Source organism: Colobus angolensis, unplaced genomic scaffold, assembly GCF_000951035.1.
Source record: "Colobus angolensis palliatus isolate OR3802 unplaced genomic scaffold, Cang.pa_1.0 Scaffold74, whole genome shotgun sequence".
NCBI lineage: Eukaryota > Metazoa > Chordata > Mammalia > Primates > Cercopithecidae > Colobus > Colobus angolensis.
In genome coordinates this window covers 145,279-160,085 of record NW_012121154.1, presented here as the reverse complement: position 1 = coordinate 160,085, position 14,807 = coordinate 145,279, and the positions used below count along the sequence as shown (strand labels likewise).

General features: G+C 36.3%; 1 protein-coding gene across 2 annotated transcripts in view; it reads right to left on the bottom strand.

The window, feature by feature from the left end:
- KIAA1324L (KIAA1324-like ortholog) overlaps positions 1 to 14,807 on the bottom strand; it is a 182,232-nt gene that overhangs the window by 24,120 nt on the left and 143,305 nt on the right. For both annotated transcript variants that reach the window (XM_011927674.1, XM_011927675.1), the window contains 6 exons: positions 12,589 to 12,726; positions 10,816 to 11,079; positions 9,925 to 10,098; positions 6,560 to 6,749; positions 5,192 to 5,288; positions 4,433 to 4,534 (listed from right to left, as the gene is read on the bottom strand). In XM_011927674.1, the coding sequence (XP_011783064.1) occupies positions 4,433 to 4,534; positions 5,192 to 5,288; positions 6,560 to 6,749; positions 9,925 to 10,098; positions 10,816 to 11,079; positions 12,589 to 12,726 (965 nt within the window). The remainder of the gene's footprint in view (positions 1 to 4,432; positions 4,535 to 5,191; positions 5,289 to 6,559; positions 6,750 to 9,924; positions 10,099 to 10,815; positions 11,080 to 12,588; positions 12,727 to 14,807) is intronic.

The following is a 14,807-nucleotide window of genomic DNA, read 5'->3' as shown; positions in this document are numbered from 1 at the left end:
TTTTTTTGAGACGGAGTCTGGCTCTGTCGCCCAGGCTGGAGTGCGGTGGCCGGATCTCAGCTCACTGCAAGCTCCTCCTCCCAGGTTTACGCCATTCTCCTGCCTCCACCTCCCAAGTAGCTGGGACTACAGGCGCCCGTCTCGTCGCCCGGCTAGTTTTTTGTATTCTTTAGGAGAGACGGGGTTTCACCGTATTAGCCAGGATGGTCTTGATCTCCCGACCTTGTGATCCGCCCGTTTTGGCCTCCCAAAGTGCTGGGATTACAGGCTTGAGCCACCGCGCCCGGCCGAAATTGTCTTTTTAATTTAACTTGCACAAACTTAGGTATCTATTATCTGTCTATAAATTGTTCTAGGGAAAAAAAAAACAAGAGAATTCATTTTACCAACCATCCTTCCATGTCTCTTAAGAACTGAAAATGGATAATTTGGTTTTAACAGCCTTCCCCCAAAGACCAAAGAAAATACTACATTAGCATCCAATAGATCTGATGAATTTGATAGAGAGACTCTAAATTGGAATCTGTGAAATAAACCCCTGGAGTGTTTGACCCTTGAATATAACAGGACAGAACGGTGAAGCATTCCTTTTGTGAGATTCAATATTCCCAGAGGCTACACTGATAATGAAGATGAATTTGGATTTTGAAGGAGGTTTTGGCAAAACAATTTTAGGCTGATTTATAAACTACTCAAGCAGCTAAATATAGTCAGAAGTTGACAGAGAGAAAAAAATGATTTTCCTCTAATTTGTGGCATCAATAAAGACCCTGTTTGAGGAAAGATGACTCATTTAAAAGAAGGCACCAATAACTTGTAAATCAGTTGAGTTATCCTCTGGGGTAAGTGTGATATTTGCCTCTAATTTAGTGTGCTTCTTTGCAAATCTCTGCCCAGGAGGAATCGAATGAAAAAATGGCAAGATAAAGCATTATGGCATGAAAAAAACACAGTTAGAAAATTATTCCATCTTGGACTATGACACACTGCAGCTATACAACCTGGGCCATCAGTGTTTCCTGCTCTGTAAAGTCAATGTGTTTGACTCAAGGATCTTGTAGATGCTGTGGCACCTCTATTATCAGAGTAAAAATGCTTCCCTTTGTCTGCTTTTTAATAAGGCCTTTTTATACCCTTTTCACTAACAGAAATTTCTCATGTTTTTAGAAGAATCCTTTGGACACAGTGCTTAGGTCTAAATTCTTCCCAATAAAAGAAAAGCCTTCAGTTCCTCTATGTACCTAAGGTAATGATTAGAGGTTTAAGAAGCCTTTTAGGCAAAGGCTAGGGGGCCATCTACTTATGGGCATCTATTAATATTTAGGAACATCAGCAGCCTATCGTGCTAGCAGTTTATTCTCTGCTCAAGGTGCAAACTACACTAGAAAATCTCGTAACTTCACTCCAGCTGTCAGATTACATCTGCCATAAACACTGTACTGTTTTTATCTAAAATGTTTCATACCCTCCAGACACTTTATGGAATTAGAAGTCAACTACACTTGCCAGACCAAATAGACAGGCTGGTGTTTCCAGCTGCAGATGAGAAGGCAGCCCGGATAATTTGCTGCTCCCTCTAATTTCTCAGGTGATACACAAAGAACACACATTTCCCTTTTTCTCCTGCCCATTTCACTTTCTATTAAGACTTTCTCACTTTCCCAGGTCTGGGGATCTTATGACATTTTCCCAGGACACCAAGATATAGAACCCCAACCAACATTGCTACTGCTAAAGTAAACTTTTGCCTGGCTTGCCAAGATTCTTGGCCAAGCAATGAGAATTCCAGAGAGTGGCATTCCTTCTGCACTACCAAAGTCTCCTGAGATTTTTTGGGCAGCATATGAAGCTTCTCAATGCAAGTGTCTGGTTAGTATCTCCCTCCCTCCACTCTGGAGATCTTAAAGCTAAAAAAAAAAAAAAAGAAAAGAAAAGAAAAGAAAGAATGAATGAAAGAAAGAGAGAGAGAGAAAAGAAAAGAAGTCCTCTCAAAAAGCAGCCTGAGAAACTGGGCTATGTTGACTTTTTTTTTTTTTCCTGTTAGTAGGAAATATTTATTCAACCCCACCGCTAAAAAAAAAAGAAGAAAAAAAAACCAAAAAACTAATAATTTCAGGAAAGCTGCTGTTTCTCGTGTTCTGATCTTCGAGCTCCCTCTTGTGCCCTGATGGGAAATTGATTCAAGAAATAAATAAAGGTCGGCACGTTTAGGCTGTAGTGTTCAAGCAGCTCCCTAAAGCAATGGTCAGCACACTTCAGTGCGCATCACAACTCTAAATGAAGATTTATCAAACATGGGTGAAGGACTACACCCTTTAGACTGTGACATTTTAAATTAGCTCTTCACAAAACTAAAATTTGGAATACATTTTGAGAATCTGTCTCAGAAAACAAACAAACAAACAAAATTCCAAAATGCTAGTTAGGAAAAAATCTGGTTCTCAAATTTCAGTAGGCATCAGAATTGCCTTGTGGTTTTTAAAAATGTTCCTGTGCTCAGCATCTAAGATTCTGTATTTTTAGAGACGGCCCAGAAATTAATGTTTAAAATAGATATCCCAGGGTATTCTGCTGCAGGTGATCTTGATAAACCCTGGCAAAGATCATTTACTTCCCTAAGTGGCAGATTCCTGGAGGTCAAAGGAGAAACAAGTTTTCCTCTCCTCATAGGAGAAATTCAGTTTCTATATGCCATCACTTAACTCCAGGAGACTATTTTCCTTATCACAATTAAAGCATCAGAACACACCTTACGAGAGAGAGAGTGATGTGTTTCCTAAAGGACAGACCTAGTCTTCATTAACATCATCTACTTGAGTTAGAGGCCTAGAGGCGGCTTTGGAAGCTATTCAAATAAACTCCTAGAGACTAGAAGTTAATTGTCAGGTTCATAAAATGACCCCCAGATGTGCTGTAGTAAATAGATTAAGCACCTGAACTCAGAACTGTATGGTGGCATATCAGAGAATGATGAAAGACACACGCTTTTATTGCGAGAATCTCTGACCACATCTTTTCTTGGAGGGTGGTTTTCTGCCTTCGTTATAGCTTGGAGGCTGGCAGAGGGATCTTCCACCACAGGATGCCCTTTTATTATTATTAGGTACTACTCTTATTGCATCGTTCTCTCACCTTGAGCAGGTGAAAAGAATAATTAATTCATAGATCTATGAGAAGTGGAAACTCGGCAGTTGGTGAAAAGAGAATCTCAGTGTGCCTTTATGCCCAAAGATAAGCCCAAAATACTGTGTTACCCCTGTAAGTATTTTTAGGATACACAAGTATTTGAAGCAATGCTTACACCACTGATTTCCAATCCTGATATGACATAATCAGGACATGTTAAAATCTCCCAAGGGTTACTGTGAAACTATCAAAAACAAAATTAACACGATCATTTTCTTTTTAAAAACATATACTTTTGCTAGTTTGATAGAGGAAAAATATCTGCAAATCAGGCTATGATCCAAAGGTACCTTAACTCAGCAAAGATTAGAAATAAATAATCTGGCTGGGTGCAACAACTCACACCTGTAATCCCAACCCAGCTTGGGAGGCTGAGAAGAGAGAATCGCTTGAGGCTAGGAATTTGAGATCAGCCTGGGCAATGTAGGGAGATTCCCATCTCTACAAAAAAAAATTAAAAAATAATAATAATTTTAAAAATAAAATATAAAGAAATAAATAATCTTCGTACTGAAAAGTGAATATCTGAAAAAAATCAGGAGGCATTCAAGTGTCACTCATGCCATTAAAGCAGTCTGTATTTAAGTTGACAATTCTGAGTCTATAAATTGTTTTCTTCTTGTGTTCCCATCCAAAGTGAACTGCATTATTCAGATCTTGACTATAGAGGGCTATTGCCTTAATGCTAATCTGTGTTAAATGAACCATATTATATATTCTATAAGTCAGACTTGGTAATTCTGCCACCATTAATCAATAAACTGAAGAGTTAGAAATCGATAATACAAATTATCTATCCTGGGCCCCATCCCCTTCCAGAAAAAAAAGCTATGACTCAGAGGTTAGATTACTTGATCACCCAGCTAGTTAATTGTTGATCTAGTACCATAATCAGGAAAGCTACTAATCCAGCTCTCAAGGAAATCGAGGCTAAATAATAAAATAAATACAGGGATACAAGCAGAATAATTAATTTTATATTGCTTAAATTATTTTCAAAAAAAATTAGACACTGTACGCAAACAGGACAAGAATATGTCATACAAGAGGCTAGGAAGTATTTAGATTGTACAAGGACCTATTCCTCTTAATAGACACTCAGCACATCCCTATAAAAAAAACAAAACTACAGATTCTTCTGTTTTCTTTCTACTTTATGTCCATAGAGAATGTGTTTTAAAATAGTAATGTTCTGGAGAGTTTTTCTTCCTCATAGTAAACACAAATCATATGGAAATAAGGATACCTGGGGACTGAAATCACTCCTGCTCCAGATTTAGTAGGATTACACCTCATTTTCACAGCAGTTGATCGGCCATTAATACAAGATGTTGTCGTTGTAGAAGACCTATTGTAAGCCAAATAATATTTTTAGAAAACAGATATAATACAGATTACAAAGACAAAAATATGTGAATAATTGCTCTCAGGCTTTATGAACAAATGAAAAAGAAAAAATGTATTAAAGTTCACTAATTTACAATTTTAATACAATTTTACCTCATTTGCTTTCATTGCCTATGAAAAGTTGACTACTTTCCCAGGTGATGTTATCATCAAAGTATTTAGTAAAGATATTATAATTTTAATAAATATTATAATCAAAAATATTCTTAAGGAAACAAGGACCACATCTACTTACGCTGATGCTTTGATATGTGAATTATAAATAATTATTGCCTAGACAGTGAAATAGAGTCTCTTTATTGCCTAATGTAAATGAATACACACACACACACACACACACGAAACTACATAAGGCTTTCAAAATATTCCATGTTTCCTACTTTTTACTATATTCCATTTAAGAACCAGTTACTAATTATTAAGTATAAGCTACATGCTAGGAACCCTCAGGTGACATAATCGATCTTCTCTGCCATACGAACTCACATCTGGTATATGACTACATACACACAATTATAAATATGTGAGTATTGGTGTTCCGTATATACAAGTTTCTTTTGATTAAAATATAGTCAAGGGAAACAGCATCTTCACTTACTTATAAAAGAAATGCACATCTGGTATTTGGCTTGGTGGAACTGGGAACATATCTTCTTTTATATTAATATTTTGCAATGTGGTTTCAACTGTAACTCCTAGATGACATTTAGAAAGAAGCTATTAAGCAATATGGAAAACTGGTTTTATTTGGTCTCTGTAGATTTGAACAGAAAATAGCTTTAGTGACTGTCATTTTACAGTATTTACAGAAATGCTGTATTATATGAATGCATTCATGGTAAAAACAAGAAATTTTCCAAAGTCTCCAGAATGAAAGAGGTAAGATTCTACTCCCTAGCTTTATAATTTTGCTTAAGTCTTTTCACTTCCCCAGGTCTTGTTGCCTGAATCTAATGCAAGCAGTAATTCGATAATCTATGAAGTTCTTTTCAGTTTTCTAACATTTCAAAAGTCCTTTAAAATTTTCATTCTCCAGTGACTTTTATGGAATGAGTTGGGCTGCTTTGTTAATACAGCTTTTTAGTCATATTCAATACAGATGTATTTGACAAAGCAAAAAATTTTGTGCCCTAATAATTTCCAGAAAATAACTCTGAAATTTGCTTAATCTAGCAAGCAGAAAACTAAGGCTTTTTCCCCCCTGCCTCTTGTAAGCAAAATAACAGAGCCAAAACACAAGCAATAAGAGCAAACTTTGCTTCAGAGTTCCCACTCTGAGCAACCCCCACCGCCCCCAGGAACTGACCTTGGTGCTGAAAGTCAATGCTAAATTCCTGTGGAGTCTATACTACAGCAATGTTCTCACATCTGGCCACACATCCGAATCACCTATGAAGCTTGTTAAAACCACAGATTCCTAACCCCCACTGTAGAGATCATAACAAATTTGATCCCTAGGAGTCACTCATTAGAGAGCTAGATTCTTCTTGAAACTTTCCTACGGCTGCCAGGACTACAGAGCCAAAAAGGGAACATGAGGAATGAAACTCAGCACCTTTGCTGTTTGTCACCTGCTTACTTTCGGTATGAGAAAAGATGATGGAAACTGGTGTCATATAAATGATTTAGGTGTAGATTGTGTTTGTTTACTATTCTTATTTTGTTTTTAGCTTTGGTTTTTAAAATTGGTTTGCCTCTTAAACTTCTAGAAAGTCTGATGCCAGGCACAGACCCTCAGAAAATGTCATACTTATATATGAATTAATACATAAATGCAGAAGCTTCTCAAAGACTAATCAATAGTCTCCACTAGTAGGAGTTTTTTCACCATCTTACAAAGTGATAATGTAAAATTACCTGTGGGGGCCTTAATCATCTTTTGTAAACACCAATACAATGACAAGTTATCCATAGCATAATTTAAGAATAAATGTATGCATGCATATACAAACCAAAGGAAGCTTACCTAAGAATGTATCTGCCAGAATGATGGATTGTGATGACAAGGCTGCTCGGAAACCCTTACTTTCAGAAGGAATAATTGTTGACTGGCATACAAATGCCCCTACCAAATTTGTGTAATCATCTGAGCCTGCCACTATTTCTTTTACTGTAAAGTCTGTTATATTGTTGGTACAGAGAGCCATCTTCTTCCCCTAGGAAAATAAAGTCATAAAAGAAAGTTTTTATTGGATGTCAATCTCTAAACTTAGTCCCGACTAGCTAGTGACCCTAGAAGAGCAGTGGCTCTCTCCTCACTGCACGGATTCTGATTTAGTTGATCTGGTGTGAGCCTTAGCCATCCACCAGTACTTTTTAAAAGCTCTCAAGGAAAGTCCAATATTCAACCAAAGTTCAGAGTCTGAAGTTAAAACAAATACAGTAATTCAAGACTATACTGCTCTTCCCACTATAAGCATCATTTGTAATAAATGAAAGTCATCAAACTTAAGAAAATAAAAGTAATCTATGAAATGTTCAATTCCTAGAATAACAATGCATGCAAAGAGACCAGCAAACTGCCGATGAAAGCTTTAATGTCAAAGAAAAAGAGTTGGTCTTCCTTTTCCTTTATGATCCTATGTGTAGCAGAAAGGTAATGTGAAGGCTAAAGAAGAAAAGGAAAATTCTAGAAAAAGCAAAATTCTAGAAAAACACCTGAATTCTAAATAGTTGGTCACTACAAGTGTCTTTATTCACCTACTCTTAGATTCAATTATGTGTATCTGTTCAACTGTACAAGTTAAAGGGAATACAGAGATTTGCTTTTCTAATAATTTAGAAAATAATTGAAGATATAACTTATAAAAATGGAAAAATTGTTTAAATATACTATAGTCCCACTGCAAAGTACTATAGCTTGCTCCATAATTTCTACAAAGTAAATGTAAAACTAAGAAAACTATTTCACTGGTATTAGATATAGAGTGTACACAGATGTGTAGAAAGAAAAGTATAAAAGATTATCTTTCTTAATGCAGCTAGCAGACCTAACCTATAAATTTTTCTCCCACTACCAGGCCTTCTCACAACAATAGCCCTTCTCACCACTATATATTTTTTTACTAGGCTTAAATTAAAATGTTGAAGCCAATAACAAATAATGAAAAAGAGCAAAGAAAAGGTACTTAGGAAAGAAAAGGGAAAATAGTGGAAGCTAAAAGAAAAAAAAAAGAATAAAAAGGAAAGAAAGAGATAGAAGCCAAAGGAGAAGAGGAGGTAGAAAAAGAGGTAGTGCTAATGTAGGATAAGATTGTGATAGAAGTATGATAGATAACAGAATTAATCTTATTCACTGCTTCCCACAATATTTGGCACATAACAGGTATTTATATTTATTGAGTGAACTGAGTAACTAATCTACTGAATGTCTTGGATCACCCCGGGTAAAATCAAAACAGGACAACTGTCATACCACGTAAAATGTTATGGATCTTTTTGTTTGAAAACCTCTATGGTCATCAGATCTCTTTTTGTTTCCTTTGTGCAAAGCTTTGCACAGTATCTCATAATGAAGACAATTGAAAATATAGGAGTTAATATGGGAAGTGACATGGAGGAAATGCCTTATTCTGTTTCTACTCTGCATGCATATACCTGTACATACTTCCCAACCCTAACCTCATATGTCCATTAAAATATTGGGCATTATGGTCCTGTAACCTCTCACCATTGCCAGTATCAATTAAGATTCCTCTTCTTCTCACAGAAAATAAAATCCATTTGTATGATTTAAGCCTACCTTATGAACTGATATTTGGCTCTGCATGTCTCCTTTTTATTTTGAACAAACTTCCTCTTGAAAGTCTTTTTCTTTCCATAATGGTTGAACTAGTTTACAATCCCACCAACAGTGGAAAAGTGTTCCTATTTCTCCACATCCTCTCCAGCACCTGTTGTTTCCTGACTTTTTAATGATTGCCATTCTAACTGGTGTGAGATGGTATCTCATTGTGGTTTTGATTTGCATTTCTCTGATGGCCAGTGATGACGAGTATTTTTTCATGTGTCTGTTGGCTATATGCATGTCTTCTTTTGAGAAATATCTGTTCATATCCCTTGCCCACTTTTTGATGGGGTTGTTTTTTTCTTGTAAATTTGTTTGAGTTATTTGTAGGTTCTGGATATTAGCCCTTTGTAAGATGAGTAGATTGCAAAAATTTTCTCCCATTCTGTAGGTTGCCTGTTCACTCTGATGGTAGTTTCTTTTGCTGTGCAGAAGCTCTTTAGTTTAATTAGATCCCATTTGTCAATTTTGGCTTTTGTTGCCGTTGCTTTTGGTGTTTTAGACATGAAGTCCTTGCCCATGCCTGTGTCCTGAATGGTATTACCTAGGTTTTCTTCTAGGGTTAAAGGATCTAGAACTAGAAGTACCATATGACCCAGCCATCCCATTACTGGGTATATACCCAAAGGATTATAAATCATGCTGCTATAAAGACACATGCACATGTATGTTCATTGCAGCACTATTCACAATAGCAAAGACTTGGAATCAACCCAAATGTCCATCAGTGACAAACTGGATTAAGAAAATGTGGCGCATATACACCATGGAATACTATGCAGCCATAAAAACGGATGAGTTTGTGTCCTTTGTAGGGACATGGATGCAACTGGAAACCATCATTCTCAGCAAACTATCGCAAGAACAGAAAACCAAACACCGCATGTTCTCACTCATAGGTGGGAACTGAACAATGAGATCACTTGGACTCGAGAAGGGGAACATCACACACCGGGGCCTATTATGGGGAGGGGGGGAGGGGGGACAGATTGCATTGGGAGTTATACCTGATATAAATGACGAGTTGATGGGTGCTGACGAGTTGATGGGTGCAGCACACCAACATGGCACAAGTATACATATGTAACAAACCTGCGCATTATGCACATGTACCCTAGAACTTAAAGTATAATAATAAAAAAAAGAAAAAAAAAGTCTTTTTCTTTTTAAAACACAAAATTGACAACATAAACAACAGTAAAACTTTCTCAAATAACTTCCTGCCTAAAAAAGAGGTAAGATTGACAACCCTGACCCATTTTTATGAAAACGAAACGTCTTCAAAGCACTTACACCATAGCTCCAAGCTTCGGGTTTCAACTGACTGCATAAGTGATTTGATACACTGAGAACCAGACAAGGTTGCCCCTGGTGGAGAAATCTGCCAATATTCTAGGAGGCAATAGAGGATCTAAGCAATCAAACTTCAGTTTCTGATACTTGGTTGATATCCATAGAGAATTCACTGGTCCATTAACACAGAAAATATCAACTCGATCGGAGCTGAAATATAGGTCCATCTCACCTTGACAGCCAGAACTCACCTCATGCCCACACAAACTGATGTTGAAGAAATGGAAGTATTTTGTTCCTTTGGAGGTGAAGCTGGGGCCATTCATTAATGAGCCCACACTGCTAAGTTTGCTAAAGTCATAGTGCAAACTCTGATTTTCTTTTTCATGGTAGAAAAAGCAGTCACTATAGCAAACCGAATGGTCCTTTGATTAAAAATAAAGAAACGATATAACAGGAAAGAAAATATTAGCTGCTACTAAAATGTATTTGAAAAAAGTTCTAGGTGTAAAAACTATTCCAGTAATTTAATCTTAGCTATAATATACTTTACCACACTAATATCAAGAATTTCTAAACTCTAACTAGATTTTTCTAGCCAGAGTTCAGAAAATTCAGAATCTTTTAAAGACAGATTAAAGTTATCCTCAAGTTTGTTCCTTGTAGAAACTATATTTGTTCAGAGTGAAGAACAATAGTAAGAAATAGCCAAAATTCTGTTATGTAAATTTAAACAGACAGTAAAACTGCTTTGTCCTTCACTCGTAATATGGCATCAATCTTTGCCATTAAAAATTGTAAGAAACACTAGCTGTTCCCAGATGACTGCTACAGCCAGCCTACAGATAGGTAGTTTATTTGCTGTACCTAAACAATACACAAGAAATCAGTTTTAATATTTTGGAAAAGCATTCTTATTTGGGAGCTTTTAATATTTTGTGTCACCAGTAACTAGTACTTTCATGACATACAGTAAGTGTTTAATAAATGCAAGAAGGAAGAAAAGAGAAATGGTAAGTTGAAAGTCTTATTTCAGAATAAATAGCAACCTCATAGCTCCCAAAGAAACGTTAAGGAGAACCCTTGAATTTCTCTATTAAAATGTGCTTTCATGCGGATACCTGAAATGCAGACCCACTTACCTGATTGCTTTTACTCCCAGGACCACATGGAATACAAGCCTCCTTGCCATAGACCTGATGTATGGACAGGTAGGTGTCAGGTGGACATTCCTTGCACTGGTTGGTTTCTTTCTCAATGTAGTGGCCTGGAGGGCAGGGGACACACGATGAACCCGACTGTTCAGAACCGAGGGCACAGGCACGGCATGAGGACGCCACCCCATCAACTGCATTAGTGGCTGTGATAGAATAAATCTTCACCATGTCATTGATGAATCGTCTATTCTAAAAAAAGAGCAGAAAGTAATGACTTCTGCCTTGGGGCTTAATTGTACAACCAGATTATGTCTTATGTTGATATCATCAAAATAACTAAATAGAGTGTTCCAGCCTAATAGTTTGTAATTGACAATAGATTAAAATCACTGCTATTTGGTTCTTCTTTTTAAATCTTAAATCTTGACACTAGAAACTAATTTCCACAATAATAGAGCTCCAGGAGTTTTGTTATTACTGTGAGATCTGTCACAATTGGTAGAAATTAGGATGCAGTTATAGACCTCATATCCAGAAGAACTAGTATAGTTTGAAAAGAGCAACAGTTTTTTTTCTCCCAACATTGTTTATTCACATCTTAGCCTAAATCAAATGATACAATAGGATGTTGAAAGTGTGGCAGGGTAGAAATGCCTTGGAATGGGGATTAGAAAATCTTGGAAGACTAGGACCTCTAGTCACACACAAACATTAACTGTGTTAAATCAATGCAATCACACAATTTCATTGAGTTTTCCTTTCCTTCTCCAGTCCTTTCCCTAATCAACATACAGAAAAGTGGTGGACTAGAGAGCAAAAACCTGGGTCTTATTATGATTTTCCTTCTTGTAACACTGGGTCACTTTAAGGTCTGGCTTTAATTAAGCAGTGGGCATCACTCTAACAGTACAGAGCCGTGTTACCCTAGACTACTTAATGCTTTTTGTCTGGGACAAAGATAAATGGAAGGCAAGGAAAGGTTCATGCCCCCACAGGACGGTAATCTTAACATTCCTAAGGAATAACTAGAGTCAAGTACAATCTGGGGAATTTGTTCCCCACTGAAAGCCTGAAGAGAAGAAGAGAAAAAGCCATACATTTCCCACCATAGCATTACGGTCACTTTTGAACAAGTGGTTTATCTTGTTCTCACCTTGGCAAGGTTACATCTATGGAGATCCACAAAATAAGTCCTGCTACTATTGAAACATATGGTACAATGGAATATACTTAGGGGAGGAATAGGTCTATTCTGGCAGGGAAAATAAAATAAAGGAAATGATTCTGTGTGTTAGCTCTATGGTGTGTACATACACATTCTCCAGGCTGTAAAGGAAATATTACTGTAACGAAAAAATAAAAAAACACTAGTTAATGGCTCTTAGATAAACATCAGATGACTCAGATGAAGAGGAAGAAAGTTGCCTATCTTCACAAAGCCTCAGAAAGCTTTAAAAACAAGTTATTTTTAGAGAACTGCAAAATTAGATTTTCCTTCTCATAAGTTTCCAAAAACTATATTTGTTCAGAGTGAAGAACAATTCAAAGACATGTTGTTATTTTATTCCATACATTCTTACTCTCAAAAAATAAAAAAATTATCATTTTTATACCACCGACTCTATAACCAGATTATTCATTCTATATTTTTAAAGAAGCAGTCTTTTCTTCCAAATTTGAGTGATCACTTCGTATGTATCTCCACAAGGGGGCATGATTTAGTGTGTTTAAAGAAAAAAAAAAGTGCTTGGAACTTACATCTTGACCCTGATTAGTTCTCTGGAATGCCCATGTAAATGTAAAAGTTGCATTCTTGAAGATGATATGGGTGTAAGCTTGTTTTTCTTTGGTTCCACCCCATGATTCTACCACATTCGTACTTTTTCTATTAATATCCTAAAACACAGTGGAAAAAAATATATTCAAATAAAGCACAAACTCAACATTAATATACCTATGTATATATTACAAATGTATTTATATTTAAAGTAAACCAATTAGAGTTTATGACTATTTACAAACAGAGCATGTAATACCAGAACTCTTAAAACTTACCTTCAAGTCTGCACAAGCACCTCACTCACTCAGTAATCACAGTATATCAACCACATTGTTCATGTAACTTGAAAGAGGTCTCAAATCATAGTATGTTAAAGGGTTGGGGTTGTTTGTTTTTATTGTCTGTTTTTGTTTCATGTGTGTGATCTGGCTTGGGATATATACTTAGAAGAGGAAACATAACTCCTCAAACTTCTTACAATAAACTTCTAAGATTATCATTGAACGGAAAGGCTTGTAATTTTTTATCTTTTTCCTTTCAGAGATTCTGATAGGGAGCTCTTACATAGGAATTCCAAGTTCAAATGAATTATACTTGCAAGTTTCAGGGTTACTTTATCCAAGTGCATGTTAAGCAGAATGTTATTTTATGTTCATGAAATCCTCTCTTGCTTATACTTGACTTCCAAAAGGTTTAATTTATATTTCATTTCTTATTTATTTAACTAAATTCAAGATAATATTAAAATCACACAAATTTGTGATATTCCAACTGATATGCTGTCATTAACATGACTAGAAAGCAAATATTAATAACTTGACCAGATAATGTAACACACATCTAATTTACATAAAAAGAAAACCAAGCCTAAACCCTGAATTTTCTAATTTTCCTGGCAGAAATCCTGATAGATCACTTAGGAATTTGGATGGGCTTCCATTAATCATCTGCGATGCTGGCAATAAGGTTTCATGAGCTCAAGACAAGTCGCTTTGTTTTTCATCCTTTGATAATATAGGAATCAAACATGTGATAAAGTAACCAAATATGCTCTAAAGAGACACATTCTGAGTTCACACCACAGACAGGAATAACAGAAAATGCTCATCATACATTATAGAAATCCCATGTAACCAAACAATGAAATCATCATTCCCAAAAAGCAGCTCATAATATATCGATAGTGCTTCATTAAACATCATTATGGGTTACAATAAATGAAATGTAATGCATTAGTGCACATAATACCACCTTATATTTGTGAAGCACTATGTGATATTCAAAGCATTTTATATATTATTTAGTTTGAGATCTCCAAAAGTCCTGTGAGAAGATCAAATCACACAGAGAAAAAAAAAAAATGGCAGACTTTGCTAAAAGCTAAAAGCTCTAGGATTGATTCAACAATATAAATATCATAAGTTCCCTACTCTCAGGGATACCTGGTTGAGTAAGAGAGAAAAAAACATAAATAAGTTCACATAATTAAAACAGGGATTTTTCAAAGGGTTTTAGAAGCACATGGGAGAGAGTGGTTAACTTGACTGAAGGGAGTAAGAGAGAGCTTCTGAGAAAAGGTGAAGTTTGAGCTGCCACTGAAGTATGATTGGGAGTTCAGCAGACAAAACAGCAAAAGGAAGAATGTCATTCTAGCTTAGAGTGTTAACACATAGGGAATGAAAAAGTACAGAGTGTTCCACTAACACCAACAAATTCAGGTGACTAAAGAAAGGTGAGTCATAAAAGCAGGTTTGGAAACAGAGGCTGGGGAAAGAATACAAAGAGTCATAGAAACACCATGTTACAGAATTTGAAGTGTATTCAGAGGCCATTGGTTCTCAAACTCTAAAGTATTTCAGAACCACCCTCAATGCTTGCTAAAATACAGATTGCTGCGACCACAGTTTCTCATTCAGTAAGACTAAGCTGAGACCCAGAAATATGCATTTCTAACAATTTACAAGGGGACCCAGGTGGTGCTGGTCCAGGGGCCACACTTTACGAATAATTGCTATAGGCCATAAAAAGCACCAAGGGAAGGGATAGCTTTGTTCTTCATGCCTCTACTGTTCAATTTTGGGGGGTTTTCTTTGTTTTGTTTTGTTTTAGAGACAGGGCCTGTTGCTCAGGCTGTAGTGTAGTGGCATGATCATGACTAACTGCAGCCTCGACCTCCCAGGCTCAGGTGATCCTCCCA